The sequence below is a fragment of the Setaria viridis genome, chromosome 5 (assembly GCF_005286985.2).
Source record: "Setaria viridis chromosome 5, Setaria_viridis_v4.0, whole genome shotgun sequence".
In the NCBI taxonomy this organism is placed as follows: Eukaryota; Viridiplantae; Streptophyta; class Magnoliopsida; order Poales; family Poaceae; genus Setaria; species Setaria viridis.
In genome coordinates, this window is record NC_048267.2 from 33,386,728 (window position 1) to 33,400,357 (window position 13,630).

The 13,630-nt window shown below is 49.0% G+C and overlaps 2 protein-coding genes and 1 long non-coding RNA gene across 3 annotated transcripts; 1 reads left to right on the forward strand and 2 right to left on the reverse strand.

Moving 5' to 3' along the window:
• The first annotated feature begins 402 nt into the window (after positions 1-402).
• Positions 403-3,723, forward strand: LOC117855983 (uncharacterized). Its single transcript, XR_004640594.2, has 3 exons — positions 403-748; positions 851-901; positions 1,801-3,723. It is a non-coding gene; the product is annotated as an uncharacterized lncRNA (long non-coding RNA).
• Positions 3,724-8,693: 4,970 nt separating this feature from the next.
• LOC117858533 (uncharacterized) lies at positions 8,694-13,517 on the reverse strand. The gene is made up of 2 exons (XM_072293670.1): positions 9,875-13,517; positions 8,694-9,735 (listed from the first exon to the last, which is right to left on the reverse strand). The coding sequence occupies exon 1, from the start codon at positions 12,625-12,627 to the stop codon at positions 11,563-11,565; it is 1,065 nt and encodes a 354-aa protein (XP_072149771.1). The 5' UTR covers positions 12,628-13,517; the 3' UTR covers positions 8,694-9,735; positions 9,875-11,562.
• Positions 9,095-9,877, reverse strand: LOC140222885 (uncharacterized). Its single transcript, XM_072294013.1, has one exon. The coding sequence runs from the start codon at positions 9,875-9,877 to the stop codon at positions 9,095-9,097; it is 783 nt and encodes a 260-aa protein (XP_072150114.1).
• Positions 13,518-13,630: the final 113 nt, after the last annotated feature.

Consider the following 13,630-nt stretch of genomic DNA (forward strand, 5'->3'; position numbering starts at 1 on the left):
ATGGTGGTTCACTCCTAGAACTATTCAAACTCCGATGGTTGCACCGGATGATCCGGTGAATGTCCTTATACATTCATCGGATTCAGATCATTCTCTGAGTACACTTTCGTAAGCACAGGATGTTCCCTGCTTTGTCCTTATATGTTCTCTAACGGGCCGAGCCCGTGGGCCCAACCCGCTTCGATCGGCCCAGCAGACAGCAGGCCACCGACCCCCTTCTTCCGCCAGCCTTTTTCCTTCGCCGGCCCGACCCATCTCCCGTTTCCCTCTCTCCCCCTCTCTTCCTCGCTTGCAGGTGGGCCCCACTTGTTGGGGCCGTCTCCTACCTCCGACCAAGCGCCGCCTGCGTGACCCGCCCCCTCAGTTCCCGCACCCCCTCAGCTGCCCGCGCCACTCAGCCTCCTGCGCGCACGCTGCTCACCCCCTCCAGTTCCTGTCCCCACTGAAATGGCCGCCCCAGCACCGGCCGCCATTAATGGCGCGGCCGCCCTTTCTCCTCCCACCTGTGCCGCCTCCGCTCCCTCCCTCGCCCCTATAAAGCGCCCGCGCCGCCTAGTGTCTCCAGCCGCCACCGCCTCGCGCCGCGCGCCGCCCTAGCCCCACCGCCTAGCGCACCAGCGGCGCCGTAGCCCGTGCCCCTGACGGATACCGCTGCCGTTGGCGGGTCTCCTGACCGGCGATGCTTTTGGATCGAAACGGATGGAGGAAGAAGAAGACACCGTTTTGTGATGAAGCCCCTGATGATCCTGTAAATCTTTGTCTTTTTTTTCTTGTGTCTTGCAGCTTTACAGAAAAGTCCTCAATCTCTTCGATTTCTTTCAATCTAATCCAAGCCGTGATTCTTTTGCAGATCTAACCTTGAGGTTTCACCTTTTCACGAGCTCTGTTCTCGGACTCTAAGGTATCTTCCTTGCTAGCCCCTGTAGTCTATGGTTAATCGCGAATAGGTCCTTAGAACCTTGTTTAATCAATAGGTTACATGTTTTAGCTCCATTCAAGTTGCGTTAGATTCATAACAACATAAAATACATGTTAGTAATATTGTCCATCATTGCATGTCTTTAAAAATAAATTTAATATTAATTTGAGGAATGCCTTTTCTTAATGAGAATTTAAGTAGGGTTTACATCAATTTTTCACCATCAATATTAATTTGACTAATTCTTATTCAATTACTTTTATAAATAAAAGTTGATTAGGTTTATCCCAGTTTTCATAAATTAAGATTTAATTGATTAATTCCTATTTATAACCAGTTTTTCTAAATAAAAGATATCTAGTATTATACATCAATTTTCATAAATAAAGTTAATATCCTTAATAATATTATAAATACCTTTTTCCACGTTAACATGTTTAGTTGAACCCGAAATACAAAGTTCAATTAGATATCTTATACATGCTCTGAGTTTCTAAAGTTAATTGTTAAATTGGCATAACTCGTCCTTGAATATTTACAAATAAAATATGCTTAAGTTTACCGCATTTTCAATGATTAAATATAACTTGCTTAATTTCAAATAGGGTATTTCTCTGAAATAACCTACGTGCATGTTTTATTTAATTAAAATGGATCAAGCATATAGTTTTTTTTTATTTCTTTTGAAGAATCAAACCTCTCGATAGTTTTGCCTTGTCAACTATAGTTCCATTCTTAGCATTTCTTGCGTTTGTGTGACCTTAGATCGAGCCCTATCCTTTAGTACACTCTTTTAAAGCTTTTCTTTTGTTTTGGTGTGTTGTTCTTAGTTGTACTTGTTTGTTTGCCTTTATGTTTGTGCTGGTGCTTGCTTCGAGTAGAAGGATCGCTGTTCGAAAACTTTGAAGATGAAGAGTTTCAAAAGAGCAAGAGCTGAATAGCAGTAAGAGTAACTTGTCATTGGATAAAGACAAGTGTGTCCTTTTGTTTTTGTCCCAATAACTTTAATAATCACTATTGCATATGCTTGCATTTAATTTGATGGGTCCTATTAAGGTTTGCCTAGTTCTTATAATCATTTCTTGTCAACCTGGGTCCTGGGTTTATCATTCTATTGGGTAGATATGCTTAGCTGCTATACTTAGGTTATGGTGGTTTTAATGAACTTAATGATTAAACTTATTTATGCTATACATTTTCTTAATATAAGATCACAATACTTAATTGGAACATGGAGAACCACCCAGGAAAATAGTGCAACCACAAGAACTATAATAGCTTTGGTCTTGGATAATTAATTAGAAACCTTAGTCTAGGGTATAAGGGCAAGAGGGGCGGTGGCAGATGGGGTATAACCTGGCCCTTAGACTAATCTGCTCTATGGTAGCTTTGCAGTCTTGAGAGAGGTTTATGCACACTACCGCTTCGGAAACCTTAGCAGGTTACCACTTACTAGGGAATATTTGTAAAGGTCTTGTAGCGTCCCTATGCAATCACACCTCAGAAATGTGGTATTGTGCCTAATCATAATCAACACAGCATGGTTGGGTCAAAAATTCTTTTGAACTTTTACGTGACTTGTGGGTAAAGATGTGCAACCTCTGCAGAGTGTAAAACTGATATATCAGCCGTGCTCACGGTCAAGAGCAGCCTGGAGCATCACGTGATTAATATACTTAAAGATGGACTTAAATTGTGGTCATGGTTGTGACTTATGCTTATGGTTATGTTTCTATTTAATTGTAGTAATCAGGTGCTAATAAAATTTGACCAACTAAAAATGTTTAATGCAGTCAACCAATCAGCCTTTCTTTTTTTAAACCTTGCATTCATATTTTCTCCACACTTGCTGAGTACGACATGTGCTCACCCTTGCTATAACCAATGTTGCTCAGAAGAAGAAGCTGCTGTGAAGTTGTTGTGAAGATGATGCTTAAGTTCTAGGCATACGCAGCCCCCAATCGTTTAATTGTGAAGTTTGGAACCTCCGTTTCCAGGATTTAAACTATGTATCTCTGATAGTCTCATAAATCTTTTTTTTCTTTATGTGATACTGTTGTTGTTATTCACTAATGATGTCACTATATATATGAAACTAGATCCTGGCATATATATAAGTTGCATTTGGTTTTATTTTAAACCGGGTGTGACACTTTCCAGCTGTGACCAACCTAGCAATAGAACCGACAACACAGGTCAGCCATAAGGCCGTAAGCCACTGCAGAAAGAATGGGCCACCCACAAAGAAAGAGAAGTTGCACACGTTGCTTCATGGGATACGATGGCTAGATATTCAATGGACAAAATGTTGACTCCATCCAGAAACAAAAGAACGGAGATGATGGTCCAGCAAGCCAGAAAGCTACCAGCACATCAACTTGCATGCATCTTTAGACTCCAGATACGGTCACCCGAGAACAGGAAATGTGTGTCAAGTTACAGGCTAACCATGATGTGTGGAAAAATGGGGTGCTAGTGTGTCAATCTGAACGCGTGCCAACCTATCAGGATCATCCTGACCGGACCTCCCGTCATCAGTGCGATCTCAGATTGACCTCTCCAGATGGCAAATGTCAGGAGCAGTTGATATTCTTGGCCCCCGCTTGTTCTTGTTATCTTGTATCAACAACACTGTGTAGCGAACATGACCTCATTAGACAACAGTTTATGATTTTGGTGATTGAGTGACAATATAGTTATTGCGACTAATGCTTTGTCTAGCATGTACCTTGTAGGTTTTCTAGGTCCAAGAATGCAAACCAAATCTTAGCAAGATCTAAATGATGGTATTTTTGACATCCAAATCATGGTATTCGAGTATCCAAGTCATGGTATTTGAGTATCCAAACTATGGTATTTAAGTGACCAAGCCATGATATTTAGAAATATTCTATGGTATTGAAGCATCCAAATGCTAGAGAAAAAAAGAGACCGTCATGGAAGTCATGGTATTCAACACAGAAAAATCAGTACCGTCGGATGTTCCGATGCCCCACCTGAGAAGCGTCGGAGCAACCATCGGCGCAATTGGTACGCTGCCAAGAAGTTAAGTCAAAATCATACCATTGGATGTTCCGATGGCCACTTTTCTAGTAGCGTCAAAGCAATTGCCAGAAGTGAAGGGAGAAACCCTAGACCATCGGATGTTCCGATGCTAGGTCAAGGAAGGCGTCGGACAAAACATATTTTTTTTTGAGAAGTTCCCAACAGGTTTTGGGGAAAAACCCTTCAGCACCAGATGATGCGACGACACCATCGGAGAAAGCGTCGGAGCAATGGCGTTAGGGGGATCCAACAGCTATGTGATGTGAACAGTGGCACCGGATGATCCGATGGGGGCATCGGATAAAGCATTGGATGAGTTCTTGAGGAACTTGGGCGTGGGGAGCCCATGGCTAGTTGCATGAATGTTTTGATGCAAGTCAAAAATAGACCATCAGAACATCCGATGGAATCTTTTTTCACTACTGTTGGAGCAATGGTTCTTTGAGCTCTTTGGGCTATTTATACCCCCACCACTTGCCCATTTTGAGTTGCTGAAATGTCCAGGGATGCATTGAGGATCAAGACTCATCAAGAACACATCCATGCCACCAAAAGTGCTTAAGTGATTCATCAAAGGCTTAGCACAAGTTTAAGAGAGTGATTAGTGCTAGGATAAATTTAGAGAGGAGTGAGTGCAAGGTGTGCCTACCTTGTGATCAGTTCTAGAGTGAACCACGTTGTACAAGAGGTGTGCTGACACCTTGGGCCTTTATCGCTCGCCGTCAAATCTTTGACCCTCTGGCTTGGTGTGGAGTGGCGTCGACGATCGTGTGCGGGGACGTGGAGACCCCCTTCCTTTGTGGCGAAGCTCCTGAGTGGAGACTGCATCAAGGTGACCGAGGGACTTGGCGTGAGCCGTAGTGGCCGAGCCTTTGTGGCAAGTCAAGAAGCGCCTTGGGAGAGACTTGGTGACCGGGAAGCAATACTCTTGTGTGAGTGCTTCAACAACGTGAATTAGTGGTGGCTTAGTGCCTACGGATACCACGGGATAAATCCTTGTGTTAAGAGTTTGCTTTCCATCATCCCTTCCTTACGTTTTCGCATTTCATACTTGCAACTCGTGTGCTTTTACTTTCCTAGAGTAGTATCTTGATAGGATTGACTATAGGTTGCAAAACTTGTTTTGGGATGAAGGTTTCATACTAGATCAACCGTAAATTGCACATCTAGATAGCATGATCTAGTTTATGTTTTGATGCAAATAGTGGAAGCTATAGGTTTAGCTTTTAAGTTGCCTAATTCACCCCTCTCCCTCTTAGGCTACGAGCACCGAATCCTTTTAAATTAGATCAGGATCATCTGGAAAAACCGTTGGACAGAAAATGCAATCAGTGATGTTTCCTGCTAATTTTTTTTCCAAGAAGATTAATTCAGGTTGCTTGATACATATGTCCGAAAGCTGTTTTTTGGAAAGAACTTATTTTCACCGAGCGGTAACAAAGAAATTAAACAACGGCACATCCTTCCATACCTTTGGGGCATAGACGTGGGTATTTTCTTTTGTGTTCTAGATCAAAATTATGAAATTCAAGGTGAAGTCTTGATCTTTTTAAGGAGATCTTTTGGAAAAAGACTCATTGCTTCTGGGCTAACCTTTGGCTAAAATTTTATGAAGTTTGGACATCATTTGATCGAGTTTCCTTTTTCTTTGGATCTTTACCCGCGAAGGGAAAAACAGGAAGTTCCGGTTTTTGCAACTTATTTATTTTGGGGAGATATCTTGAGAATAGACTTTTGACAGTCTTGGAAATCCATTGTCCAAATCTCATAAATTTTGGAGTTTGTTTGATTGAGTTTTGCTATTTTTCTTAGAGCTCCTACTGGTTGTCTGGGTAAACCAGAGGTTCCGGTTTTGAAAGGAGGAAGCTCCGGTTTTGGAAGATTCCCCTCCGATTTTGAAAATATTCCCCTCCAGTTTTGGTTCTAGAGGTCTCTTTTAAGCTTTTGTTTCTTCTTTAGCTCTTTTTGTATTTGCTTCCGCTTTGTGTCAAGAACTTCCTAGTATTATCCCTAGGTGTAAGAGCATCTCATTGGCTATGTGGATCTGAGAATTCTAGAAGAGATGTGCGAATTCCTTTGTTTAAGAAGAAAATTTTGATTGACCCTGTCTCTGATCGCCTGTCCCGGTCCTTCACACGGAGGATCACGATGAGGACAGGGCGTGTCCGGCGGTCGTTCAGCACGGCCGTGCATGACCAACTTGCGGCGGTGCACGCCAACACACGAGGGGGTTTAGCTTGCAGTTTGCATGGCCGTCAGGTGTTCAGCGCCAGCGGGCTCTGCGATCGTCACCAAACTCGCCAAGCTGCCGTCCTCCTGGACTATATTTCATCTTCCGTTAAGTTGCCAAGAGATGCATGAACATGGTGCTGTGCGGGAGCAACGACAGCGGCCTCCCTTTGCGAATATCTCCAGTTCCGTATCACCTCCGGGATCATGTGCCGGCTTTTTCTGGCAAAGAATTTGGATCAAATTAAAGATGAGATGATAATGACGCACCATAATTTAGGTCCAGTTTGGTAGAGCTTCGGCTTCTTCCAAAACGGCTTCGGCTCTAGTTTCTTTGATGGAATGGCTTCTCTAGTGGAGCTAAAGCCGTTTTGCAAAATGTTTGGTAAAACAGCTTCTCAATGGCAATATGGGTAATTTTATGATCACTGGAGGGAGAGGAGAAACCGGTGAAGCCACTTTTTTTAGCTTCTCCTCTCTAGTATAAGCCGTTTTACGACTTCTTACTGATTTCAGTGGTGGAGCCATTTTAAAATTGTCCATTTGGTAGGACTTCACCAAAAATCGGTGAAGAAACATTTTGAGAAGCCCTGCCAAACGAAACCTTCGGCGGGGAGAATCGAGCAATTTCAGCTCTGCGACCAACCCTAGCAATAGAACAAGACAGCACAGGTGAGCCACGCACCACTACCAGAAACAGCGGGCGACCCACAAAGAGAAGTTTTTTTTTTGACGGTCAACGTGGGGAGGGGGGAGCGCCCCCACCTGATTTCATTTCATTGAGGGCCTATTGCAGGCCAAACGTCTTACAAGTAGTTTTCAGCAGATCAAAAAGAGAGAGAGACATAGCACATCTGGTTTTGGGATTGTTTACATTGAAGCAAAGACAGTGCACCAGGAGTCAGTTATTACGCGATCCTCCATCGGAAACCGCTCGTGCCAAAGTCGGGCTTCATCTCGGCATGCCGACCAGAAGTGTTGTCGAGATGGAGCGCAGCACTGGAACACTTAGTCATTCTAGTGCTTCCATAACATCCACGGCAGAAGGAGTAAGAAGCTGTTATAGCGTAGCACAGGGATACTTGCCAGACGGGGAACAGCACAGAGAAGCTCGACCGAGGAGGTTGCTGTGTCAGAGCCCAGCGACGACCAGATGCTTGCCGCGAAAGGACATCAGAACATGATGTGATTGCTGTCCTCAACCTCGCCGCAGAACTCACATGAGGCGTCCCGTAAGAGTTCTTCTTCAGCAAGTTCGCACGGCACTGTATTTTATCCTGAACCAGGAGCCAAGCGAAGAACTGTACCTTCGATGGCACACGATTCTTTTAGACAAAATTGGCAGAGGGGGATGGAGGTGACCCCGCGGCCTGCTCTACGTAGACAGGACCACAACGATGATGCTGCACCACAACGATGATGCTGAACTGTACTGGACCGTACTGGGCCTTGTGTAGACAGCCTTGGAGCGCAGGTGGCAGGCCTCGTCAATGGCATCGGACAGCCGCTGATCTTGCCCATCTCTGAGTTGCACTCGATTTAGAATGGCAGTTAGCAGGTGTAATTCTTCCCCAGCCCGGCGCGTTAGGCACAGCACTAGATGCATGTCGAGGCCATCGGTTAGCATTTGCTGTACTGAGAGCTCTGTATGAACGGGGTGTGAGAAGAGTAGGGGAAACATTTCACACAATCTGCCCTCCGGGAGCCATCTATCAAACCAGAAACTTGTAGATGCGCCATCAGCCACCGCAGAGCAGGTGAGAGCTCGGTAGAGTGGAAGCAGGTCTTGTAGAGCGCGCCAGTGAGCCCCCTCGACCTCGCCCTGCAGGTTAACGGCGCTGATGCGAGCACGCGCCCAATTGGCCCAGGAAGAATTGGCCGGGTGGTGCAGGCGGTGCAGGTTCTTGAGCTGAAGGCTCTTGTTCTGCAGGGATAGGTCCTTGAGGCCAATACCTCCTTGTTCTTTCGGTTGGCATGCCGTCTCCCATGCAACTAGGCATTGGGCACCACTGACAGTCTCGTCGCCAGACCATAGGAATCGTCGACGCCGCCGATCCAAAGCAGCTAACACCCCTGGCGGCAGCAGGAAAGCAGACATAGCATAAGTGACTTGGCTGTCGACAACGCTGTTTATCAGAACTACTCGGCCAGCTTTGTTAAGCAGCGATGCACTCCACCCACTTAGGCGTTTATCCACTTTAGCGATGAGCGGACTGAATGCGGAGAGCCTGAGTTTATTGCTGGACAGAGGCAGCCCAAGATATGTTGGGGGAAACTCCCTAGCTGGCATCCCAATATCTGCTGCAATTCAGTGGTCATCTGGGGCGACACAGCCATTGGTACCATTGTGCTCTTCTGATAGTTGATGTGTAAGCCAGTGGTCGAGGAGAGAAGATCAAGTACCTCCTTTAGAGCAACCAGTGCACCCACATCTGCTTTGAGCAGAATTAGCGTGTCGTCCGCATATTGCAACACAGGACAAGGCTGATCCGTGACGGTAGGGTGGGAGATGCGGCTATCCTGCTTGATTAGCTGCTGGAGCACATTGGCAATGAGCAGGAAGAGGTAAGGGGACAGAGGGTCCCCCTGTCGCAAACCTCTGCCGCAGGCGAACCAAGGGCCTGGCACACCGTTAACAAGAACAGATAGCTTGGAGGTGTGCAGCATAGCAGCGACCCATGCGTTCCATAGAGAGGGGAAGCCTCTGGCTTCCATTACTGAGTTTAGGCATTCCCAGTCCACAGAATCGAATGCCTTTGCAAAGTCGAGCTTCAGTACCAGTGTAGGAAGGCACCGGCGGTGACAGCATTGAATCAACTCAGTGGTGTAGATGAAATCCTCCGAGATAGAGCGCCCCTTGATGAATCCAGTTTGGTCGGGGTCGATCAGTGACGCGATCTGCTACTGCAGGCGCGTCGTCATCATTTTGGAGAGTATCTTCAGGGAACAGTTTTGAAGACAGATGGGCCGATAGTCTCCCGGTGCAGAAGCAACGGTGTGTTTTGGGATGAGGACGATGAAGGACCTGTTGAGGCGCTCGAGGTCTGCAGTCCCGGCGTGGAACGCCTTAGCCAAGTGCAGCACAGTCGGCGCAACAGTATGCCAGGCGGCAGTGTAGAACGCCGGGCCGAAGCCGTCCGGGCCAGGTGAGCTAGACTTGTTCATCGCGCGAACCGTTGCACGCGCTTCACGTTCCGTGAACGGAGCGATGAGCGGGGCAGCGGAGGCACGCCCGGCACCAAGGTAGAGGCGATTGTAGTCGTTGTGGCCGGTGAGCGACGGGGCCGCGTGAAGCAGCCCTTGTAGATAAGCGGTGAGTGCCACGGTCTTGTCGTGATGGGAGGAGACCACAACGCCGTCCACCTCGAACGACCGGATGCTGTTGTTGCGGAGGCGTTGGGTAGCCCGCGCGTGAAAGAAACGCGTGTTCGCGTCCCCCTCCCGGATAGCGCGGTGCTTCCCCCTTTGCTTCCAGTATGCAGCTCGCTCGCGAACGGCGAGCATGAGCTTGTCCTGGCAAGCAGCGCGCAACCAGCGTTCACCTGCGGACAGAGAGCGCACTTCCTCGAGCACATCAAACAGATATATGATAAACTTGCAGTTGGGAATGAGTGTTGGGGGGGAGCGTGCACGCCGTGCCCAGGACTTGGACGCGCGCCGCACAGCTTTCAGGGAGCTTACCATCGCTGCTGCCGCGCCGTGGGGGGAGTTGCCAAGCCAAGCCGGTAGTATCACAGGGAGGAAATCAGCGGATTTAAGCCAGGCGTTCTCAAAATGGAAAAGGGGGATACGAGGGATGACAGTGGAAAGGTTGAGCTGTATGGGGGTGTGATCGGACGTTGGCTTAGGGAGGGAGCAGAGGTGAGAGTTTGGGAAAGCGGCATTCATATGAGTGTTGAACAGGGCACGGTCCAGGTGGGCTAGGGTAGGGATACAGCGGTGATGGGACCAGGTAAACAGGCGGTCCACAAGGGGGAGATCAAACAGGCAGAGAGTGTCGATGGTGGAGTTGAAAGCTTCGCAGAGGTGGGCGTGGCAGGATCCATTGCTATTGTCTGAGCTGCTGCGCGTGAGATTGAAATCGCCCATGATAACCCAGTTCCCATGGATGTGTCGTGCAAGAGATTCTAAGTCCGCCAAGAAGGGGAGGGAGTCGCGGTGGTCGGAGGGAGCGTAAACATTCGTTACGGAAAAACTGTAGTCGGAGGTGGTGGAAGAGAGGAAGGTGGTGAGGGAGTGTCGCTGCGCAAGAGAGGAAGAAAGCCTGAACATGGCGGAGTCCCAGGCTGTGAGCACTCCGCCCCGGGTTTCGACTCGAGACACAGGAAAGCGTCAAGGTTGCTGGGGAGGAAGGTACGGGCGCGTAAAGAATCAACATCGTGAAGTTTGGTTTCCTGCAAACAAACAACGCCGGGACGAGAGGTGAAGAGAGCATCACGAACAAGCGTGCACTTAGGAGCATTGCCAAGGCCACGTACATTCCAGGAAACCAGGGAGAAAACAACACAGTTCGAATTCATGACGGATAAAGGAGCACCAGCAACTTCCGACGGGGAGCAGTTTTCAGGCAAAGCTGGGAGACAGAGGTACAGAAGAGCCGATAACAGGGGCACAACAAAGCTAAACGAGTGAACGCAGAAGGAAAGCTAAAGCAGGAGATCGCCACTCTGCTGCAGGCAGGAGACAAAGCAGGAGGCGCAACCGGTAACATAAGCTTAAGCATCATTGGAGGCGAGCGCCGACTCGAGTTGGGAAGCTGTCGCAGCTCCGATGGCCATGACACGATCAAGAGCCTTGACCGTGGCGGTGTCCTTTCTCTCTGGACCGATTCTAACCTCATCACTTTCCCCCTCTTTACGAAGTTAATAAATGATCGAAGTTAACTATCACGAAGGTGTCCACTTTGTTGTTTTGCAGGAAAGGACTCGCGAAGTTAAACCCCCCGCGAAGCTCCCAGCGTTTCGGCTTCGTGAAGACTCCATGACCAGAAGTCGAAGTCAACTGGCTTCGACCAAAGAAGACGGGAAGTCTACTGAAGGCTGCTCGGTCTCAACGAAGCTTACAAATGAAGAAGAAGACAGTCAAGGTGGCCCTGGAACCGCTTTATAGCAGGACGGCTCCGTAATAGGAGTCTAGTATGAGGTTGGATATGTAATTTTACCGTGACAGCGACGTCTTGAATGAGAACCAAGTTACTGTCTTGTACGGAATATTCTTATGATGTAGTGGTTGAGTATGGGTATAACGGGGATACGGAAATGTAACTTTATGACTCTATAAAGGGAGGTGAACCGTCCTCCCAAGAGGACACGAATCGTTGATAGGACAGCCACTGTAACGTTTGTTTGAACTACCGTTATCATCGTTCGTCATAATATTCTTACTAAATTTTGGGGGTACCCCAACACGGTGCCCAGACCTGCAGCGTCAGCAAGCTTGGCAAGGTCGCCCGGCTCGATCGGCTTCTTGGTCTTGTTGAGCAGCTTCTTGCGAGCGACAAACGACTGGACGACAGTCGAGCAGAGAGCGAGACTGTTCTGGAATGCCTTGAGCTGGGAAGCTTTGGTAGTGGCGTCGCGGTATTTTCTGTCGTCCTTGGCAGCGAGGCGGGCGCTGTTCCGGGTGCCAGCGGCGAGCGGCGGCACACGTAGCGGTTTTGTGTGAGCGCCCTTGCGTGGGCGGCCGCGCGCAGCTGGGTGAGCAGGTGGGGAGTGGTGCTGGGCGGGTGGAGCAGGCGGCGGCGAGAGGTCATCGGTAGGTGAGAGCCCGCCGTGCACGGCTGGGGTGGTAGGGGTGGCCTGATCCGTGTGCCAGGTCAGGAGCAGCACCGGACTTGCACGGCAGGTGCAGGAAGCGGGCACGGGGGAGCGTGGCAGCTGTATGAGGATGGGAAGAGGAGGCAAGCGTGGGAGCGGGAACGCGTTAATGAAGCCGTGGCACAGGATAGCAGCGCCAAGGAACGCGGCGGGGTGCAGCTGTTGCGGAGGTGGCGGGGGTGCGTGTTGCCCTGCAGCGGGGGGCGGTGGAGCAGGTCCGTGCTGTTGTGGCGCATTGTCAGGGGCGAAAGGCAGGGGGAAGGGACCAGGGGCAGCAGGCGGCGGCGGCGGTGGACCGTAGAACGGCAACCAGGCTCCCTCTTCGTCAAGCTGCTGGTCCTTCGGCCAGAACAGCAGAGCGCTCTGGCGGAGGACAATGCCGCGCCCGCTTGGAGTGTGCACACCGATCCGGTCGGGGATGTGGGGGTGCTGTAGCTCGATCACGAACCGCATACAGGGTCGGTCAAATCCTGGGCCTGGGATGCAGAAAGGATCAATCTCAAGCACGGAGCCAACGCAGCTGAAGATATCCTTGACCTTCTCCGGCTCCCAGTGTTCTTCCGGGAAATTCCAGACCGCTACGTGCCAGCCACGTCGGTACGCGCATGAAATGGTCATCGGTGTCCTCGACACGCTCAAGGCGCACCACGGTCCCGTTGACGCGGATTGACTGGACCAGCATCGCGGACTCACGGGCGGCGGGGGAGCCGAGTGGACGAGGGGGGCCGGGTTTGCCGCGGCGAGAGGCGGTTCGACCTCCACGAAGGCGAAGTGGGCGGCGTGGTCCCAGTCGCCCTCGCGCACCCAAACCTCCAGGTAGCCGGGCCCCGCCACAAAGAGAAGTTTCACACGTTGCTTCCTCTGATCTGATACGATGGCGAGATATGCATGGACCTCCGGTCACCTGCAGCTCGACTATGCATGTTGACTCCAGAAACAAAAGAACGGAGATGATGCATGCAAGGTCCAGCAAGCCAGAAAGCTACCAGCATATGCATCAACTTGCATGCATCTTCAGACTAATAAGGTATGGTCACCCTAAAATAATGTGTCAAGTTGCAGGGCCTACAGGCTAACCATGATGTGGACTGGCGAGCTAATTTGCATGAATCTGAACGCGTACCAACCTATCAGAGTATCAGGGTCAGCCTAACCAGACTTCCGTGTGTTCCCGTCTGTACATGCCGGGACCATCTCAAATTGACCCCCTCCGCGTGTTCTTGTTATCTTGTAGTCAGTAGCACTACATCATGACCATCTGGCAGAACCATTCCGCAGAAAATGAAATCACTGATTTTTCCTGCTGAAAGTTTTCCAAGCCACACAAAGTTAGATATAGAAGAATGGGGGAAACAAAAAACCAGCATATCTACTGCAGAACAGGTTGCTTGCTACGTCTGAAAAGCTGTTCCTTGGAAAGAAGTCTTTATTTCCACTAAGCTGTAATAAAGAAAAAGAGGCACATTCATCCATACCTTTGGAGCATATATCATATGTGTAGGTAAAATAGGAAACGTGTTGACCATATTCAACTAAATACCCATATGCAATGCCTCGTCAGAAGAAAAAAAAGTACTAACAAGTCATTTTCTGTTCCCAGCCACTTGAGACAGCTGAAACC